Below are 14,822 nucleotides of genomic sequence, written 5' to 3'. Positions count from 1 at the left end.
TCTACCTGCACTTAAGAGATGGTCACATCGGTCCACATTCATTTCTCTTCAGCAGCAAACTGCAAACTGCCCTGGAATGAACACTGTACATGGGGGTGGGGGGTGCAGGGGATGACCCAGACAGCTCTGTACTTTCTAATACATTTGAAATAGAGATAGACATGGCTGTATCCCCCACATTTTACCAAAGAAAAAACAGAAAGACAAGTTTCTGTGAGATGTGACGGTTCACATAGATAGAATCTCTGCATATAGAGGCCAAGGCAGTAGGTTCACGAGTTCCAGGCCATCCCAAGCTGTGCAGTGAGATCAGTTTTCAAATGAGTGGAATGAAATACTGAGACAATGTCACACACAAACAATAAATGTAAAAATAACAATGATATCCTATGGTGATGGGTAAACAAAAGGCTGAGTTTCATAGTCAAATAAGCCTGGAGACAAACACCTTCTGAGGCTCCCTTGGGGAGTCTTACAGAGCTGGAGACAGAGCTGGGCTGACCAGCCCTGCAGCGCTAACTGCACTAGACTCACTGGCTATGCACCCTCTCCCCAGTCAGTCTTTTAATACTGAAACTTAGCCTGTGCAAGTATTCTTCAGCTTTGAATCCAATCCCAGAAGCTCTTGGTTCCCCAGTCCATAAATTACATAAAGTACATAAATTCAGTAAAGGCCAGTGTAAGAACTAAACTAGGCACAGGGACCTTTGATTTTCTGACAGTCATGTTGAGTCATGATCTGCGGATGTCACATTAATAGAGGAAAGCGTTTTTGGAAGCAAGAAGAGCAAAACAGATTTTTAACACACAAGTTACAGCAGTCCGCAGCCATACACTAGTTATTAAACAGTTTATAAGCATTGGACACATGACCAATTTGGATGCCTTTCTAAATATAAGATGAAGCAGATATTTCAGATCGCCTTCTCTTATTATAGAATATGGTTTTTTTTTATTTTTGGATAATTCAAGCATATTGGGTTTAAATGTAGGAATAGGAAGCCAAGCTATGTAAATAGTTACTACATATTTAAACTTACTATTATTCAAAAATACTTAATTATCTACTATTGAAAAATTAAGTTGTCTATGGACAGAGCCATTGGCCATTTCTTTTTACCACTAAGGGAGTGTTCATGACATTACATTGTAATTCTCCCCAAACTGAGAATCGGTTTTCCCACATTACCTAGTATCATATTTACTGTCCAATAAGGTCTGACCATTAAGTCCTACAAGTACACATATCAAAGATTTCTAAAAAGTCAGCTTGACTGGGCATAGAACAACTTAAATAAAGTTCACAAAGCATCTCTTTAAATGTCATGCATCTTCAGTAACTCAGTTGAGATCTATTCAGGTTTATGAATGGAAAACCCTGAAACCATGGAACTGATCTGGATTTTAAATCACCAACTTATCCACTTAACACTTTAAGTCCCATGCTAATCCACAAGAAGATCTAAATTAGAACCTCACAGCTTATTTTATTCCATTTAATCAAGATCCAAAAACCCTATAAATGTCCAAAATTCTCCCCTTTCAAAACACAGGTAATGAATATATCGCATGAACACAATCAGAATCAAAGAAAGCACATCCCATAACAAGCTTCGGGCAGCAGGAACCAGCAGCGCACGCGTGAGCACTTGAGTGTGACTGAGCCCGTCACCTCTCCCTCCACTCCGACCTACAGACACAACGGCCATGCTTGCAAGCAGCCCTAGCGGCAGTGCCTTACCAGTGTAGATGCTGGCATTGGAAGCTGGGATACCAAACTGTGACTCGATGAACTTGGGGATGAAGGTAATGAAAGCGGTGACAATGGCACTCTCAGCTGTGTATGACAGACTCACAAAAAGGAATGTCATGTTGCTTAAGATCCTGACAGCTGCTCTCGGGAGGTCTACAAAACGAAGGAAGTGATACAGGAGTGTTACAAACAAAGGATGGAAAGCAAAAGAAACTTGGGGTTCTGTGCTGAAAATAGCCCTTGGGCAACCTTCTCAGCAAGAAGGTAACAACAGAACACTGGTTTTGGTTTGTTTTGGTTTTGGTCGGGATGGTGCGGAGACATGATTTCTGGCTATCCAGGAATTCACTCTGAGACCAGAATGGCCTCAAACCCAAGAGATCCATGTGCCTTTGCCTGCCAAGTGTTGGGATTAAAGGTGTGAGCCATCATTGCCCTGCTTCTAATGACATTTGAAACCATCCTGGTTCTTCTAATTCAAGACCAAAATAATGAAGGAAATAGCATCTAAAAGCATACCCAGACACAAACATCTTCAGAAACATTATACAGCATATGGCTCGTATATTTTTAAAAGTTTTCAATTAATTATTTGCTTTTTTCATTAATTAAAACACACTTTCTGTTAAGACCCCGAAGTTTCCTTAATATACAAAGTAGATGTGAGCTAATCCAACATTATAGTTTCCAGTTCACCCAGCTACCTTTTTCTTGAAAAGAGATATTTCTCTTTTTTAAAACTCAATTTATTATTTATGTCTGTGTGTGCGAGAGAGAGAGAGAGAGAGAGAGAGAGAGAGACAGAGAGAGACAGAGAGAGACAGAGAGACAGAGAGACAGACAGAGAGAGACAGACAGAGACAGAGACAGAGAGAGGGAGAGAGGGCAAGAGGGGGAGAGAGAGGGGAGAGGGAGAGGGAGGGAGAGGGAGCGAGAGAGACAGAGAGACAGAAAGACAGAGAGAGAACTCTAGGAATCCAGAAAAGTAAAATAGATCCCGGGGGGGGGGGGGGCGGGGGAGGCGGGGGTGTTGGAATTACTAGTGGTTGTGAGTCTCCCAAAGTGAGAGCAGGAACTGAACTTGCATCCTCAGAAAAGGCAGCAAGCACTCTCAACAGCTGAGCCATCTCCTAAGTCCAAGATGCATTTCAGAGTTGCCAAGGCTTTGGTCCCACACAGCAGATGCCCAAAGCAGAGCAACACACAGGTGATTTTTGGGCATCTGGTCTTTCAGCCTTGTTTATGAAACAGGAAATATTCATAGTCAAAGCAGTGGCAAAGCATGAGGACATCATGTCAGGCACTCCAGCTACTTTGGATTGAAGAACAAAAGGCCATGAGGTCCTAAAGGGAAAGAGAACCCAGACATGAGGCTCAGCACCTCCTATGAAACCTCTCAAGGAGAAAGATCTCATCCTTAGGTCTAGGTAGTTACTTAACAGAATATGCTACAGATACAACATCATTTACAATATTAAAATGTGGGCTAGCAGGCTGGAGAGATGGTGCAGTGGTTAAGAGCACTGAATTCTCTTTGAGAGGTCCTGAGTTTAATTCCCAGCAACCACATGGTGGCTCACAGCCATCAGTAATGGGATCTGATGCCCTCTTCTGATGTGTCTGAGCAACAGTGTACTTATATACTTAAATAACTTTTTTTTTTAAAAAAATGTGGGCTAATCAAATAGCCATCAATGGGAAATGCTCAAACAAATTATGGGATAGACATACAATTGAATATGAAGTGGTCATTAAAATTGAAACAGCTATATGTGCTAGCACAAAAGAACTGCAAAAAGTATAAGTAAAGTGAACTACAGAAACACACATAAATATGCAAATGTATTCATATTTAAGTAAAAATTAAATAAACATAAGGAATGCATTTGTAAACCAAACAAGGATTTCTTAATACATTAATACCAAATTCCTAAGGGATTAAGTTGTGAAACTCTGATGAAGGTTGGGAGGAGAATAAAAGTACATTCTGTATCTTATAAACTTCTGTATTTTTCATTATTACAGAATGAGTGGATACACATTTTTATAATTGTTGTACCTCCATGAAAAAGATCATCTTGGAAAACACTTAGTTCTTACATTACAACATAGTAAAGTCGGCTTTTATTGACACTATAGTTCATAGCCTCCTACTCACCAGAATCTAATGTTTAGGAAATAGAGAGTATTAGCTAACATCATTTCAAAATGTACTTAAATGTAATGTTCTGTGTCTTATCTGACCTGATAAGATTTAAGACTTTAGGGGGAGCTAACATGCACACTTGACCTTTAACATAAACACACCAAAGAAAAACAACTAAACCATTTTTTAAGTTCTTCCTGTAAACCTTAAATTAAACATCTTATTGTAAGTTGGTAAGTTAAGATGATCAGCATTCAATGATTCTAGTTAAGTTTAGCTGGCATGTTAAAAGACAAATATTGAATCTAAAACATGTAGGAGAAAGGAGGTTTAAAACACAGAATGAGAACATTTGTATCACAAGAATAAGTTATATTCATTGTCTCTAATTTGTTTTTCATTTTATGGTACATTTATTATTAATTGTGTGTATTGTGTGTGTCTTTGTATAAGTATATGCACATGAGTATAGGTGTACTTAGAGACCAGCAGTATCAAGAGCTGGAGTTATAGGCACGTGTTTGCACAGGGGCTGAGAACCAATGCTGGTCCTCTGCAGGAGCCGCATTTGCTTGTAACCCACGGAGCAGTCTTTCCACCTGCATATGCTTGTAGCCACTGAGCCAGGTCTCCATCCAAATGTGTTTTACAGATATTGGTTTGATAAAATGGTCTTTTAGCTTCAAGGGTAAGAAAATGTACATATCTATGAATATTCTCTTATCTCATTAAAAATTTACTGGATAAATAAATAAAAATAAAATTGGTTGTTACTTAAGAAGAACTGACTAAGTTTAGTCTTCTTATAACTCTTCCTTTCACCGTTCTTACCCACTGACTAGGGTTTAATGTTTTGCCCAAATGCCCTGAAGGAGTCAAAGGATTTAGAGCTATGTCTCGGGCTGGTGCCACTGAGTATTTTTTACATAAAGAAACTGAGCTAATAATTACATTGAAAAATGATGGAAGTCAGATCACTAACTGCCAGAAAAGGAGTTAGAAGTGTAAAAAGATAGGTACTAGATTAGAACTAAGGTGCTCATATGAACCAATTAGATGAGTAGATACACACAGAAATGAGAGATACATTAGATGATAATAGATGGATGGGTAAATAGACATGATAGACAAATAGATAGATAGATAGATAGATAGATAGATAGATAGATAGATAGATAGATAGAACAGATTGATGATGTATAACAGATAAATAAAAGTTATAATAAGGTGGTTGACAGGTTGCAGACAGATGCACACACACATAAGGTGTATGCATGCGTTTGGGTATGTCCATGTTATTTGCAACATTGTTGCAAACAAGACTGACATAACGATCCTGCAGTAGGAATGAGCCCAACCCATCACGCAGTCCTTGGTTTCTAAAAGTCATTTTCTGCTAAAGGAAGAGAGAAACGCTGGACTTCAGAGTTGGGAGAAAGAATACACAAAATATAATCAGAATGTTGACAAAGAATGAAAAAAAATCACTTTGATGGACCAGGATCTTCTGAGATCCATGGATGCTAAAAGAATTTGGTGAAAATCCAAAAGAAATGATATATATCCAGTCCTTGTTCTTTGTGGATTATACTGGCAGATTTAGCTTTTTGCTAAAATTTACTTGTAAGCCTAAAATGAATGCTTGATGAACATTCACAACCACTCTCAAGGCGGCAAGTCATCCACACTCCCTTTCTGGCAGAAGTTCAAGACCTGTTCAGCTCTGACGTAGTAAAGATGGGTCTTTGTCACAATAGTTTGTCGGAGTTTTCTCATTATGTGTTCTGTTGGTGATCCTGCTTATTTTAAAGGTCCCTAATAACAGGCATAATGCTTTATACCTAGAAGCCCAGTACTTAGGAGGTTAAGACACAAGAACCATTAGTTGAGAGCCAACCTTGTCTATACAGCAAGGCTTTACCTCCAAAGCATAAAGGGTCAAATAAGAAGCTGCCAGGGGGTCCCCCGTGTCCCCCTAATTGCAGGTGACTGTGATGAATGAGCTCAGGAGAAAATCCGCGCAGCAAAAATTGCCTCCAGGCACGAGTTACAGGCATTTGGCAAGATCTCAAACATAATGAATCAACAGTAGCCATTACATACAGATACTCAAAACATAAAATGAAGTCACATACAGATGAGCTGTTGATCACACTGTGACAAAAGCAACCCCGTGGTATCTTCTAGAAACTATTTCTGTGTTTGCTGATGTTACATTGTGATGTCACAAAGCATGATGGCTATGAAGAATGGGAGTTCATTGGCTTATATAGCCCCAAAATATTCCCTTACAAGGCGCTAATAAATTATGTATTGATTCATTGCACTCTGCTAACTTTTGCATGGAGAAACCTAGCAAATGCAATTTTAACCAGGGAATCAAAGGATTAATCAACTGGATTAATGGGCAAATTAATGCTATGTGCTCAGTTAGAGTATACTTAGCATAACATTGTTTTGTGCTAAACCTTTAAAAGTGTGTAAATCAGAAGACAACACCAAACCCCAACTAAGGAATATTCTACAAAGATAACAGCCTATACTTTTGAGAAAAGGTTAAGATGGCAAAGAACAGAAATATGAGAATCTGATCAAGATGGAGGGAGACCACAAAACTAAATATATGTGCTCCTGGGTGAGACCTTGAACATTATGGGCAGCACTGGGAAGACAGGCCTGTGGTATAGATAGTCAAAACAGTTCACTGCATATTTCTGAGTTTTAATGGCTGCCCAGTGGTCATGTAGGACAATGTCCTTGCACTTAGGAAAAACACTTGAGAGTGTGAGGAGTCAGAAGCACGTGTCTGTGATGTCCAAGAATGTTAATTATTGGAGCCTCATCTCTGGTCACCAAGTCACCAGGCCTCTGTGCGCCTGCCCAAAGCCTTTATGTTTATCTAAAACTATTTCAAAGGCATAGCTCTAATAAGTGAATTGGACAAGTTGCTAAATCTATGGATTTACAATCCAGTATCTCTTGTTTAATGCTACAGAGTACATTCTAGATTCATTCCTTGGTGCCATGTGTAGTGTATCATTTTACAATCAAAGATGCCACAAAGATCAAGAGACAGAGGTGTGGAGTGATGATGACAATGATCAGGGTTTTAGTCATTTGACATTAAGAAAAATTTTCAAATTCAGGGCTGATGAGATAACCTAGCAGATAAAGAAATGTGATTACCACCAAGCCAAATCCAGTGTTAAGGAAACACCACACTAAAACCAAGAGACACCCTCTGCATTATATAGAAGTCATGTCGGAAGAAGCATATGATGTAAAGTGCCCAAACTCAATAGAATGATATATAAACTGGACAATACTCAGAAAGCACCTGTGGCCAGGCCTGGGGTCTACACCTTGAATCTCAGCACTCAGGACAGAGTGGATCTCTGTGAATTCAGAGAATTAGCCTAGTCTACATATTGAGTTCCAAGTCAGCCAGTGCTGTATAAATGAGACCCTGGTTTGGTTTTGTTCCTTTAAAAAGAAAAAGAAAAGAAAATATGTATAAAAGACATGTTACCAGTGTTGGCAGGTCCTCTGCTTCATGCAGACAGGTGACAATGGAAGTTCAGGTGGCCCTGCCACCACACACTTCTAGACAAAGAGAACACTGGTATTCTACTTACAAAAGGGATACATATGCTGCAATGGATCTGGTGGCTCCTTCTCAATGCCTATGTGACTCCTTAGACAAGGTTTTAGAAAATCTGAGATATGGCATGAGGGCATTCTTACGGAAATTGACAAGAGACATTTATTTATGAAAGACTGACCAGTCTCAGTGCAGGTGGGACCACAGCTAGTTCTGACCAGTCCCAGAACAGGTGGGACTACACCTGGTACGGACCAGTCCCAGTGTGAGTAGGTCTACACCTGGCTCTGACCAGTCCTGGTGCAAGTGGGTCTACAGCTGGTTCTTACCAGTCCCAGTGCAGGTGGGACTACAGCTGGTTCTGACCAGTCCCAGTATGAGAAGGGGTACAGCTGGTTCTGACCAGTCCTGTTGCAAGCAGGACTATAGCTGGTTCTTCTCCAAAGCCTTGTAGACAGCAGACATTGCCATGCTTGTTGTGACTCAACCATTAGGCAAGCAATCTCCCATACATATAGAATGTTTTAAGGAAGACTGTGGTCTGAAGCATCTATCAGACTAACATGTTAGGAAGCAGTAAGCATCAAATCACAGTCATCTGTAGCAAAGACAATGGTACAGCAATCTTTTCAAGAGGATGAGAAGTGCTTACTGAGAGCTTACTCTCAGTGAGAAATGTATCCCCTGTTGAGAGAACTTTGAGCACATGCTATGCTAGAAATCCCTCAGTGTAGCTGCTCCTGCTGAGGCTGCAGTCGTTTTTAATCATGTGCCTACAGAGGCACTAAAACATCCTTAGAATGCATTTATTCACTAGCATTCCTTCCTACATCACAACAGCCATGTATACTGAAAACAGTATCTGTGTATGAGAAAATGCAATGAATGGCATGGGTTCTCCATTTCCTTGTGTGAATGGCTAAGTTCCCAGAGCTCGAGTCACAGGGTGGAGGGGTCTATGGTGCAGACACCAGAACACGCTGAGAGCTCAGGAGGGCTGGTCCATACTCATCTGAATGACAGCTCTTCGAAGCTAAAGAAAGGCACCGCTTTCTATGCTAACCTACAAAATTAATTTTAAAAAGTCAGGAAAGGATAAATGTAAAAAAATTCTAGCAGATTTAGATAAGGTTACAAATAAAAAGCCCATGAAAGAATAATTAATATGCTATTAAGAGAATACAGCATTCACAAGTTTGTTGCTCTAGCACATAAATGGGAAGGGGTCTTTCAAGAGCTTCAGTTGTAAGTAACTGAGAATCGCCTCTTTAAGCAGCAGCTTAAAGGATTTGATGAGCTAGCTCATATTACCAGATCATACATAAATTGATTTGACATTTTCCTCAAGATTCCAATTCATGTGTGTGAATGCCAATCACTCCATGCTACTTTCAGAGTATGTTAACCTTCCATTTACACTCTTCTTTTTTCTCTTTTAGTTGTAAAATTCCTGCCCTATGACCTGCCTGTGTGTTTCCTACTGTTGACATTCAACCTCCAGGTCAATGTTCCTCTGTCACGTTTTTCTAAAATCAAATATAACCCATCAATTTTATTCTTTCAATATCTTTTCAAATTTTTACTTTCCATAAGAAATTCCAGTGGCAGGTCTGACCCAGCTTCTGGACACACTCCTACTTCTGCCTCTTGGTCAAGTCCACTGCTTTCCCCACGCAAGGGCTCTGCGAGGTGAGACCTTGGCCTCTCTGTCACCCTTCAGAGTCTGTATACACTAAAATCACATTAGAGCAGCTTTACTGAGCATCCCTTCATAAAAACTCCTAGTTCCATCTCCGGCAACATATCACCATCCCCCCTCATTCCACTTGGACATATAGATAACGAGCTAGGTCCACAACAGGTGAATCAAAAACGTGGTGGAGACACCAACCAGCATGATTTATCTTGCAGTATGACACAAATATAATCCCAGCTTCCTGTTCATTGTCCTTGAAACCAATTACCCCAGGGAATCCCCAAAAATGAGACCCTACAAAAAATATTCTAACTGAGCCCCTGCCCTCCCCCCAGCAACCCCTGCTTCTCTGCGGGGACCTTCCAGCCTAGCCGCAGAATCTCTGAGCCACTGAGTTAGACTCTTGGACAGAGATGGAAATGGCGCGCCCGAGAGGCATTGGTAAGAATCAGTGGGCCACGGTGCGCCCCTGCTGGCTTAGATTCAGCACTCATGAGATTTGTCGTCCATCTTTCTGAATGGAGACTCCTCGTGTGAGTAACGCCACAGCCAGTTTGCACTGGGTACGAAATGTAGAGCTCTCTCATTCCTAGGGACTCTAGGCCTATTGTTACTTATCCTTTAGCTCATCATCTAGATGTCCACGGAAAAAAGGGGTGGTCTGCTACAAGAAAACAAAGAAAGGCTCAAGGAAATGAATGCAAATCGGAATGAAACAAAAGAATTAGAAATGAAAGAGAACTCAAGCAGAGCAGAGCATGAAGAGCAAGGAAGGGGAAAGCATGGGCATAGAATGAGTCTCCTGGTCAGCCAGGTAAAAATCTTTCCTCTTCCATCATCAACATCATCATCTTCACCACCACTATCATCATCACCACCACCACAACCACCATCATCACCCCAACCACCACCATCATTACCATCACCATCACCATTACCATCACCATCACCACCATCACCCCTGCCACCACCACCACCACCACCACCACAACCACCACCATCAGAAATACTCTAATTTCTTTGTAGAAAACAAAGCTTTTCTCATTGTTGTATATCATGAAAAGCAATGGGTGTTTTGTGTGGTCCCTCAACCCATAACATCAGTGAGACCTGGATGGCTGCTTAAAATGCTGAGGTCCAGATGCCCTGATTTGGGAACGCTGGAGCCTCCTACTGATGCTGAAGGAGGGTCCATCTGAGACCCACTGTGCTGCTGCAGAAGAAGGCTTATGCAAAGGGCATGGGGAAACCATCCTTGGGCAAGTCCTCAGAACCTAACAACAGCCTTCAATAACAGGTACAAAGCACAAAACTACAGTGCAGCCCAGAGAAGCACGCATACAGGAAGCCCAAGGCAGTGTGGCTCACAAGCACAGCTTTTGGGCCCCACATTGCTGAGTCAAAACCTTGTCTTGACAACATTCTAATGTTTTACTTTCTTAGCCACACTTAGCAAAAGCCACATATACCAAGGCTGAGTAGTTTTGGAAATTCCAAGCCAATTCTGTCCTTCTCTCTGCTAATTCCTGTGCCTGTTATCTGAGCTTCACACCCTAGCACATCTCCCTCTCTGTCTCTGATGGTCAGCCATCACTACCAGCATGACTGGGTTTAGACTTAACCTGGATTACAAAGGTAAACCCCAAGCTTATCATGATGCTGTTTCCAGAGAGGCTTAACCAAGACAAGACCCATCCTGAATGAGCTCCACTTTGATGAGTCTGGGTGTTTTCAGACCTTAAAATAAATGCTAAGTTGAGCAATCATCCACTAAATATTTACTGAGTTCCACTTGGCGGGGTTAACTCAGTACATGATGAGCAGGGTGGGAGCTGTACCAGGGAGACAACAAGGATTTAAGGACGTTCCAGTCAGCCCTGAATCACCCTGGGCTCTGCATCTGTGATCTCAACCAACCACAGTGCAAAATTAACAGAAAATTTTCCATCTGCCCTGAGCATGTGGGGACTTTCCCTGCCACTGATCATAAGGAAAATCATATAGCCTACTCACAAGGCCTTCATGTTGTGAAGAGTGTAATCTAACTCTCACAGATGACTCAAAGTCTAAAAGAGGGTGTCAAAATGTATGCACAAACCCTGCGTCTCTTTATATAAGCACGTTGAGTCTTCTTGGAGGTACCAGGGGACAGCTGCGCATCGTGGGTATGTGAGGAGACCTGAGGGGAGGCAGGAGAGTGTGGGAGCTCAGACACATTGGAAGGGGAACCGGAGATGTTGGTAAGTAGGTTGAGGAAGGCTTCAGTGAGCAACACGTTAAAGCAAGTAAGGAGCTTCAGGGAGGAACGTCCTTAGCATAGGAAGGGCGGCGGCAATGGCCTTGGGGTCAGCATCTGTCTGGAAAAGCAATGAGCCAATGTGATTAAGCATGGTTTGCAGAGGAGACTGAAGAAGGGGATGGGATGGAGACACAGCCACAGGAGATGCATGGAATCTTAGATCCAGGAAGTCCTATGGGAGAGGATGGCGCTACATTTACTAGACGTCTCTGGCACTGAGTGCAAAGCACCTCCACTGACCAAGGAGACGAGGGCTCATGGAGCAGGCTGGCTTTCCCTTGTGTTCTGGGCAACCTTCACTGGGGCTTGGTCCATAACCTGCCCCTCCCTCCATCCCCTACCCGATCTCCCTCTCAGAATGTTTTTGGCAGCTCCCTGGGAGGACAGAATTCTAAGAAAGGCTAAGGTGCCTGCAGCCAGGTGCTCCACAGTATGACCCAACATGACTCTTGTGCACCCACGCATGCATGATAGTGGACACACACACACACACACACACCTCTCAAGCCCTACCATACAGAAGTCCACCACATATGCTCATCAGTGTACCAAGCATAGGAAATCTATTCAGTATTTCCAAACCCATCTACACTTTGCACTTGACCCTCTCTACCTGGGACTCTTAGCTACCCCACCTACAGGGATCAGGTCACCTGTCGTGCACCCATTAAGTGCTCAGTCTCCCGCCCTCAGCCAGTCCCATCCTCTCTTTATGGTTCTTTTGTGGTGCTGGGGATCAAATCCAGAGCCTTGTGCATGTCAAGCAGACACTCTACAGCTGGGGTGCAGCCTAACCTTCTTGTGGTTCATGACATATTCTCCTTGTGTTTCTCCAGTCTCCTCCAGGGAATTCTGCAAAACACAGCTCACTCATTTCATAACAGCTATAACCTAGTCTGGAACCTTCTATGGGATCTGCCCTATCTTTACCCCAACTCAGCACAGCCTGCCCCACTGTCAGCACTGGCTTGAGTGTGAACTATGACCCTTGAGTTTTATGGACTCTGGGGTCCAAAGCTAGACCCTCATGCTCACTCTGACTGAGCTGTCTCCCCAGACCCTGACTTTATCTTTTAATGACAATGACAACAACACAACATAACTCTGCTCTTTGGTCATGATTAGAAACATATTGCACACCAACACAGACAAAATCCTAGCTAGAAGAATTTCTAATGTTAAATTAATAATAGGAAACAATATTAAAAGTCAGCACAGAGGAAAGCCAACTGCCACCTTTTTTTTCTATGCAGAAAGATGCTGTTAAATGGGAAAGGTTTTAAATTCTAGGCCAGAAACCTCAGGAACATTGATCCACTTAAATATTTTAAGTGTTTATTTTTGTTAAGATTTTGATGGGATCAATGTTAACCTCTTTGTTGAAAGGTAATGCAGCCACCCTTAAGTTTTGACTTTCTTCTTTGTGGTATTTTACAATATCCTCATTCTACATAATTTATAAGAATCTAGAAACCTGAGTCAGATTTTCCCAACTTCTATATCAAAATGGGGAAGCAAAAAGCAGAAACTGCAATGGATTTTTTTCTAGCAGCCTCAGCAAGAGAGCTTCTAAAGGGGCAGATGTGGTGGCAGGCCTTGCTAGTCCCAGGCACGCAGAGGCTTAGCAAGGGGTCACTTAAACCCAGAGGTTCAAAGCCAGCTTGGGTGACACAGCAAGACCCTGTCTACAAACAAAACAAACCAAAAGGGCGCCATTCTATAAAGCCTAAATCGTTCTTTTTAAGGAAATACAAATCAATCACTGAGCTATCAGTTTCCTCTTTAAAAGAGCTGGTATTGATGGATACACACACAAAAAATAATAAAGATGAAAGGAAACCCTGCTCCAGACAACAAGAGAAAAAAGCACCCAGGACTCAAACTCCCCTTTAACTCAAAATGAAATCTAAACTGCTCTGTATTGCAAGACCTTCAGCCTCGGCTCCATGATGCAGATCACCCCAAGCCTGAATTCGTAGCCAGAGGTTTCATTTGTCCTTCTCCAAGCTGGGTTAGATATTAGAATGTCACTTTCAGCAGCTGCTTTGTAGTAAATACTGTAAGAACGATGGTGTGTACAAGATAAATGAACTGATTTAAATACTTCAGTTAAACGTCCTTCCAATACCATCGGTATAGTTTAAGACATTTTTAGCAAGAGATTCTCAGTATATCCCATTAAAACAGTGTTTCTGTTTAACAAGTAAACCAGGTTGGGTGTGGTGGGATGTGCCCATAACCTGAACATTCAAAGATTGAGGTAAGAAGGATCAGAGTTTCAAGGCCAGTTTCACCTACACAATGAGTTCAAGGCCAGCCTAGGCTGCACGAGTTCTGTCTTGAACTTCTAATCTACAACCAGCCAAGGAATCCACTTTGCAAGAATTAACAGTATGTCCCATCGAGGAGGTTTACACATTAAAATTCAGAAAGAGAGGAAACATGAGAATTTACCAGGAATATGAGCAAGAAAATCAGACTGGAAACTGATTTCATAAACCAACTACACAGCATGTTCAGACCTCCCCCCTCACACTTTCAGTTCTGGCAGAGAACCTGGGTTTGTTTCCAGCACCCACAGAGCAGGCAGGTAACAACCTGTTATTTCCACCCCAGGGGATCTGGCGCCCTCTACTGACTTCTTCAGGTGGCAAGCATGCAAGTGGCATGCAGATAAGCAAGCAGGCAAACGCTCATACCCATAAAATATAATGAATGCCTCTTTAGAAAGAACAGCAGCAGTTGTATGGACTTTAGCACTTGATATCAATGCCCCCCTTCTACGGTCCAGGTGATATATTTCACATTGAATTCCTGATTTATAAAATATAAATACTTCTAGCCATGCCTTTATCTCTTCCCTTGAGTCTACTTTGTATTCCCCCAAATTAAGATTCTAATTATATTTGTATGTTTTAAATTACTTAATACCAACTTCATCTCAATTAAGTTGTGAAACCAATTGTGGGGGCTGGAGAGGTGGCTAAGTGGTTGAGTGGAAAGGATCTTGTAGAAGTCCCAAGATGAGGTCCCAGCACCAGCATCAAGCATTTCACAACCACTTGTAACTTGACCTCCAGGAGACCCAGTGACCTCTTCTGGACTCCAAAGGTACCTATATCTATACGGGTGAATGTGCACACATACATAATTAATAGTGAAATAAATCTTTAGGAGAAATCAGTTTGTGTGATCGTTACGATGGTCCAGAATGAAGCTGTGAAAATAGTGGGCCGGCCTACACGGGAAGAGCTCAGGCAAGAGAACCCCTTTGTGCCACAATAGTATCAGAAGCCATTTCAGCAGTTACAGAAGAGCACGTTGTCA

At 41.9% G+C, this 14,822-nt stretch overlaps 1 protein-coding gene across 5 annotated transcripts in view; it reads right to left on the bottom strand.

Moving 5' to 3' along the window:
* Nucleotides 1–14,822, bottom strand: part of Slco5a1 (solute carrier organic anion transporter family member 5A1) — a 125,615-nt gene that overhangs the window by 44,613 nt on the left and 66,180 nt on the right. For 3 of the 5 annotated variants that reach the window (XM_052175951.1, XM_052175954.1, XM_052175950.1), the window contains exon 5: nt 1,742–1,906. The exons of the other annotated variants lie outside the window; for them this stretch is intronic. In XM_052175951.1, coding sequence (XP_052031911.1) covers nt 1,742–1,906 — 165 coding nt within the window. The remainder of the gene's footprint in view (nt 1–1,741; nt 1,907–14,822) is intronic. 5 annotated transcript variants of the gene reach the window in all.

This window comes from Apodemus sylvaticus, chromosome 3 (assembly GCF_947179515.1).
Source record: "Apodemus sylvaticus chromosome 3, mApoSyl1.1, whole genome shotgun sequence".
Taxonomy (NCBI): domain Eukaryota; kingdom Metazoa; phylum Chordata; class Mammalia; order Rodentia; family Muridae; genus Apodemus; species Apodemus sylvaticus.
Note: the sequence above shows the minus strand (reverse complement) of the source record. Positions and strands in the feature narration are given on the sequence as shown.